This window comes from Poecilia reticulata, linkage group LG13 (genome assembly GCF_000633615.1).
Source record: "Poecilia reticulata strain Guanapo linkage group LG13, Guppy_female_1.0+MT, whole genome shotgun sequence".
NCBI classification, from domain to species: Eukaryota; Metazoa; Chordata; class Actinopteri; order Cyprinodontiformes; family Poeciliidae; genus Poecilia; species Poecilia reticulata.
Window position 1 is genome coordinate 31,748,065 of NC_024343.1, and position 7,133 is coordinate 31,755,197.

The window sequence follows — 7,133 nt, forward strand, 5'->3', positions numbered from 1 at the left end:
CGCCTCGTCCATCGCCTCCGTCGCCACGGCGGCCATGTTGGTGTCGGCCAATCAGATGCGGGAGAGCGCGAGCACGGCGAGGGAGCAGGCGACGAAAGCCATGAGCTACCTGCAGCCGGAGGCGAAGACGTCGCCGTATCTACGGCAACCGAAGATCAAACACCTGGACGACGCGGTGACGCCGCTGATCGTGGCGAGCCGCCTGGAACGAGTGAGAGAGCGAGGGAGGGAGAGAGAGGAGCGGGCGGAGGTGGCGGTGATGGCGGAGGTGGTGCTCCAGGAGCCGGGCCGGGAGCGGCTGCACAGCGAGCCCACCAGGGGGCCCCGCGGGTCCAGAACCGACCCGCTGGGCCGCGCCGAGCCGCAGGTCCAGGCGTACCAGCGGCAGCTGTCCAGCGAGCAGCTGATCCAGGCGCGGCGCGACGAGCTGCCGCAGGAAGTCTGGAGGGAGCAGGTGGGGCGGCGCGACAGGCGGACGCTGGAGCGGCAGACGTCCAGCGAACAGGAAGGACACGAAGGCCGGCGGAGAGAGAGAGAGCGCCACCGAGTGGAGAGGCAGGAGTCCAGCGACAACGACGTGGGGAGGGAGCAGTCCGACCGACGCTCCACCGGAGGGTGAGACAAAAACCTCAGAGAGCCGGACTCTAAAAAACCACTCAGTACATTTAGTAGTTATTTCGAAAATATTACTTTTTCTTACTACGCTGTAGTAATTGTAGTTTTACTATGAAGTTTCTCTGCACCTCTGCTTATGAGCAACTATTCATTAAGATATAAGAGCTTGTTTTAAATGAATAATTCCTTAATATTGATGAAAAATCACTAGTTGATTGGGAGATTATTTCACTTGTGATCTGGGAGAATTTCTTATTGTAAGTTAAATAATTTGCAGGTGGAACTAAAATAACAAAAACAAATTATTTACCATCATAACTGTGATTGTTTCCACAGAGAGAAGCGAACCACCATGGCAGAAATTGTAGAGCAGCTTCAAGAAAGAGAAGCAGCACAGGTTTGGACTCTTACTTCAAAGGTCAAAGTTCAAAGTTGTCTTCCTGTTTCTTAAAGGGGCGGTATTATGTATTTTCCAGGTTGTAATCAAAATGCTAAAATTTGACTGTGCAATTTAATGCCTTGAAATTGGGTCTCTGTCTCTTTAAGAAGCTCTTCCTGTTCTTTCTGAAGCTTCGCCTCCAGGAAGTCATCCCAACATGGCTCCTCTATTAACCCTTTAACAACGTTTTTACCAGCGCTGCTCTGATCAGCAGCTCCTATAACGAGCTCAGCAGGTGTTTGCTAATTGCTGCTGGCTAGTCTGAAGGAGCTGAGAAAGGGACGGCTGATCTTATTCCTAGAAAAAGCTTGATGTTTGAAAGGGCAAAAATGTTCTTGAGAAAAAAAAAAAATCAGTTTCAAATGTCAAAACTGTTCAAAATCAATCTAGTTGTTTTTCTAGAATTGTTTTTACTTTTCAAGCCCCGAAATTTCCTCGTTTTTTTCTCAGTTTCTGAGTTTTTTGGTGGAAATTTGTCACCTAGAATGACTCGAGCACAGTCGTGAGTTAAAACACTGTCCATCGTTTTTTTCTTATTCAGCAGGTTCCCTTTTATTTTTTATAAATATATCCAATTATAAACCACTATTTTCTGTTTATTCAGTTGGTATTTAGCACAGCTGACACAAAATGATGTTAAAATTTGATGATATTTTTGTTTAATTCAGAATATTATGATAAATATGTTACAGAAAGGCGACTGGACTTTTTAAGAAAATGGCCGCTTATCAATTAATCGCCAGTCGATGAACCTTCTTCCTTCTCGCTCTCAGGCGCGTGGCGAGGTTCCCCGCCTGTCCAACGGTCTGCCAGAGAAGTCTTCCCGTCCGGACCGGCCCAGAGCCCGGGACCGACCCAAGCCCAGACGGCGGCCGCGCCCCAAAGAGCCGGGAGAGACGACGCGGCGTTCCCGATCGGCTCCGGCCCAGAGCAGCCAGGCGACGCCGCAGCCGCCCACCCACACGGCGCACCACGAGGGCTTCCTGTTCCGCAAGCTGGACATCGAGAGCATGAAGAAGAGCACCAACAGGTGGGTCTTCAGGGCCCGGCGGGCCGCCGGCGCGCAGGATGCTCCCTGCTGTCATGACCATTCAAATTAACGAATTTCCAAATTCCCAAAAGTTTCCTTTGAGTTTTAACTATAAATGGGTGGAATATTTTAAATCTCTTCTGGCTTTAATAATCCCTGTTGTGTTTATTGATCAATCGATGGCAACGGGGCGCAACATTCAGCATGCAGAGTTACGACTTTTGCATCTGATGTGTTGGGAAGATGCATGACTCGGCTCACATGTGGTCCTTACAAGCTGCGGCCGAATCAAAGTTCAGAACCGTGGTTCTGCTCAGCGCTCAGGTCTTTCTTCCTCCATTACAGCCAGATTTCAAAATGGAGTTCACTGATTTAGGAGCTCAGACAGGTTTTGAGGTTTTTTATTTTGAGGCAGAAGAGTCGTGCAGCCACAGCGCCTCCACACTTACTTTACCCCTGGTAAAAATGTGACAAAAAGATTCATTGATCGATCGGATCGATTGGAAGGTGATTTTCAACGGGTATTCGCAACGTTCACACAAGTTGTATTTTTTTTCTTTTTTTGCTGAAATAATTTTTATCTTAATTTTTCAGATTTTTTTCTGAAATCTGATCTTTCAAATATTTTTTTAGCTAAAATCACATTTTAATTTTTTTGATGAAATTGGATTTTTTTTTCTGTGATTTACATTTCTAGCTTGCTAACTATTTATTCTCTGATAGTCTTAACTCCTTTTAGCACAACTTGAGCACTTCAACAGTATTTCTCTGCGTCCAATCAGGTCGTTATTTGAAGCAAAAATTAACCCCAGGGGGCCGAGAGTAGCAGCTTTGTCGTCCATCGCTGCTGTTGGTCGATAGCATTGTGCGTCAGATTTACCGTCGTACCAGAAACGCACAACAAAGGTTCCGATCAGAACCTTTGTATGTAAAAATCTATATTAATTATTTGCAACGTTTGCTGGATTTAAGTGTGTTAAAATTCATCCACTGCTGTTGTTTACAGATGTTTGTGCATCAGATTTCGGGTCGTACCAGAAACAAAATACAAAGTTCCGTCCAGAACTTCTCTGAAAATATAAAAGCAAAAAAAAAAAAAAATTTATTACTTAACATGGAGTTTTATTTTCTACTGTATGAATAAAAAGCTGCATTTTACCAGGGGTGGTAACATTTAATGGTGCTGTGTATCTAAATATCTTAATCGTTGCATTCAGAATGTGAGGACAACAGTTTCATGAAATTAAAAGTTTCCCACAGCATGATGAAACTCCACGCATGACGCTTAACCTGCAGCTGAGGCGGCTGCTTCACTCGCTGACTAACTGGCTGGGTGGAGAGTGCAGCGAGAGAGGACCGATCCACTCGCAAACCCGCACACATTCCCCAGACGAGCCCCCACTCTGACCCGCTCTCCGCCGCCCTCTGGTGGCCGCTCCCATCACGCACAGCCAAAAGCTCATCCAGTTCCAGCAACGGATGACGCCCACTCACGCGCCCACTCACGGCAGTGGATGTATGCGGCTGTATGTACATGCCCTGTTATGTACATGGGAAGGTAAAGCACAACTGTGAATGGCTTGAATCCAGTGTTGAATCATTGGGATTCAACCCGTCACCGTTACGCCGCGACTCTACGAACTGTCACCCTGTGGTTCTGTGCGTATTAATATTCTGATGAAACTTGCAAAATATGTCGCTGAATATGGTGCTTTCAGATTGAATTTATTGTGGTTTAGTTTACTGATGGGAAAAAGAAAGTACACCCTTCTTTATCTCTGGGGTTTTTCAAGATTTTATTGTGCAAAACCACATAACCAGTCACACACGGTCATTATTTAATTAGCCTGGAAAGTTTGGTTCAGTCTTGGTTCGGTTGAAATGATCTCTGGTTCAGTTCAAATGCGTATGTGAACGCCAAGCGAACCAGAGGCCACTTCAAAAGCAGGAAGTGGACTACAGCGCAGAAAATGCTACAACCACAAGAAATGGAAGCAAAAGGGAAAATCCTGCAAAAACTGCAAATAATAAAACACTCCACAAAATGGAAGTCCTCCAGACCACTAGGGGGAGTCTGGCATATGTAATGTTACCAACATAAATAACCTGATGTTGGTAACATCGGGATATTTTAACATTGTAAAAGACATATAGGTACATATGTAACACAGTTTTTCTTTCTTCTGGATATTCCAGCTTTACTGAGGGTTTGGTCCCGTCTTATTTAATGGGTCCAAATAAGATGTTTGGCTCCCCCTAATGGCCTGGAGGGCTTTTCTGTTTCAATCTTGCTGCTGTTTTTGCTGCTTTTCCACTTTTACTTCTACCTGCTATTTACTGTTTGCAGCAGATTTGTTGGTTTGCATTTGGAGTTTTCCTCATTTAGCAGTTTGTGGCACTTTTGCACCTGTCGGCCACTGTGGGAAAAACACTTAAAGGGGAAGGTGTTATGTGTTTTCTAGGCACATGGTGCCATTTTATATCGTAATCAAATAACTATCTTATCTTCAATTGCTATAAAAACACTGAGTTTCTGTGAAATTGGGTCTCTGTCTCTTTAAGACGTCCTTAATCCATCTGACAATCTGCCTTCAGCACGTTATCGAAACAATGCTCCTCATTATGCCGTTTACAACCGTTCTCAGGAGTGTTGGACTGAATATTAGGTCATATAATGAGCTCAGCAGTTCCACCAGGTGTTTGCTAATTGCTGCTGGCTAGTCTGAAGGAGCTGAGTGGAAGAATCGCGCTCTGAGGCAGAAGCTTAAATGCTGTAAAAACAGCAAGGGTGTGCTTTATTTTTCCAGTGTTTCCACCTGGCGTAATCTTTTATTGCTCACCAAATCTTACATTAATTACAAACCGTTTCTTATGTGCACCTTAGCTTTTTGCTCGTTTGCAGATGTTTTATCAGAATATAAAGCTGCATTTTATTTCCTCCAAGTACTGTGCACACGTTTAAGGCCTTAAAACTTATTATTTTAATGCAGCACTAATTTTCTAAATTTAAAGCAGTTACCTAAGAAATGTTTTCCTTTTATTTGTGTTAAAGGTTAAATTGGTTTGTTTTCACTTGAAATAGCATCAAACATAAGATTTTACGAAATAGCTTCCTTTTTTTTTTCTCCCTTCTTTATTTTCTCCCAACTGACGGAAACTGAGTTCACTTCTGTAAGTTATTTATGGAACATCAGGCTCATCGTTGGTGGATCAATCAAATGTCTAATAGGTCTAAGACTTTTGCACAGTGTCAATGCCTCCTCTCAGTTGGTTTGCTTCATGCATGCGGTCGCTTTAACACAGGGGTGTCCAAATGTTTTGCCAAAATGGCTGAGCCAAAAGATCGGACAGGCCAAAAAAATAGAAATAAAATCAAACAAATCATTTGCGTTAAAAATAAATTAGATTTAATGTAGTTGTAGTTATACTTTTTTTTATAATCATTGTGTTGTAAGTTGTTTGGTATTTATTGTTTTTAAAAATAGCCTTTTGGCTAATTTTGGCACATTTACAAAAAATGTTAATAAATTAAAGGAAATTAGTTTCCAAATTCCTTTGAGCGGATTTAAACAGAAACCACGAAGAAGAACACGACAGGAAGTAGTTTTGGGATTTTGTTTTTTAATGACTTATCGAAAAGAAACTTTTTCAGGTGTGTTTATAATTTATTTAGTTTCTTATTTAATGGAAAAACACGGCAGTTATGAAATTGTGGTTTTTTTTTCTCTACATTATTTAAAGTTTTGTGAATATTTGTAGTGGAAACGCAGCCAGTTATAAGACGGGACTCAGGGATTTCCTTTCAAAGCGTTTTAATAAATTAAATAAAAGCCGTCGGCTTTTTCTGTAAAAGTTCTACATGTTATAAAACTTTGATTATTAAAAAAAATGAATACTTTTTATTAGGGTTGGCCGATATGGCTGAAAAATGTTTCACAATATAAACGTTTTATATCAGTCTATCAATTATTGATTAGTTTTTTTATTGTAAATATCTGAAATATTGCCAGACTGGCGGCGTGACCTTTACAGTTTTATCCAGTTTTCACTTCATGTCGAATGATTTTATTTTTTTTTTTAAACAGTTATGAGGCGAAACTGCAAGCTGCCGCTGCAGAAGTTAGCAGATTGTTGCTAGGCAACCAAAGTTGGGTGGAACTTAAAAGGTTGTTGCTAGGCAACCATATAGTGAGTGAGTGAGTGAGTGAGTGAGTGAGTTAGTTAGTTAGTTAGTTAGTTAGTTAGTTAGTTAGTTAGTTAGTTAACTGACCACCAACCTAGCTTAGCTGGTTTAGGTTTAGCAGTTAATGTCTTTATTATGGTTCTGGACTGGTCTGGTTCTGGATCAATGAAATTATTGAATATCTGTTGATATTGATCATGTGCCTAATGTGATGTATATTATTGATTTATCATCCAGCCACACCTTTTGTTGAACTCAAGATTTTCACTGTAAAAAAAATTATGTTGATAATAATTTTACTCTAATTAAAAATATAAAGTTTCCATGTTTATCAATCATTTGTGATGGACGGGTCAAATCTGTTTTATTCTTAAACGGCCACAAAAATGTCAGTCCAAGAGCCAGGAATGGCCCCCGGGCCTCAGTTTGGACACCCCTTGGTTCATCAGATGTAACCTAGTTGGAAAAATTGCATTTAACCAAACTCTTCTTCTTCTGTTTCTGTGTTTTTCCCCGCTGTGCTTCCGGCTCTCCCTCCGTTCTCCTCCAAGGTAAGTCATAGTCGGGCGCCGCACACTGGATCACCGAGCCGTACGTAGCTCCACCCCCTCCGGCCCTCCCCTCCCACTCCACCGCTCCACCCGCCCCCTCCCAGGTCATCCGTGTGTGCGTCCGTTCATTTGTGTTTGTTCAGCAGTGTAAATCCTCTTCCCTTCTTGGGGCTGGTCCATCCCGCCTACCTACCTGTCTGCTCTGGTCAGGTGAGTCAGGTGTTAGCCTAGCAACAGAGACTCTGCAGCTCTTCCTGACTCCTCCCAATCTCCCCTTCCTACCTGCCCCAACCCTCCCCTCCCTCCCCTTATGCC

The 7,133-nt window shown here is 42.8% G+C and overlaps 1 protein-coding gene across 1 annotated transcript in view; it reads left to right on the plus strand.

The window, feature by feature from the left end:
* The window catches only part of sptbn4b (spectrin, beta, non-erythrocytic 4b), a 79,228-nt gene that overhangs the window by 69,379 nt on the left and 2,716 nt on the right, over positions 1-7,133 (plus strand). Inside the window, exons 39-41 of the mRNA XM_008426637.1 lie at positions 5-615; positions 952-1,012; positions 1,828-2,084. Of these exons, the coding sequence (XP_008424859.1) occupies positions 5-615; positions 952-1,012; positions 1,828-2,084 (929 nt within the window). The remainder of the gene's footprint in view (positions 1-4; positions 616-951; positions 1,013-1,827; positions 2,085-7,133) is intronic.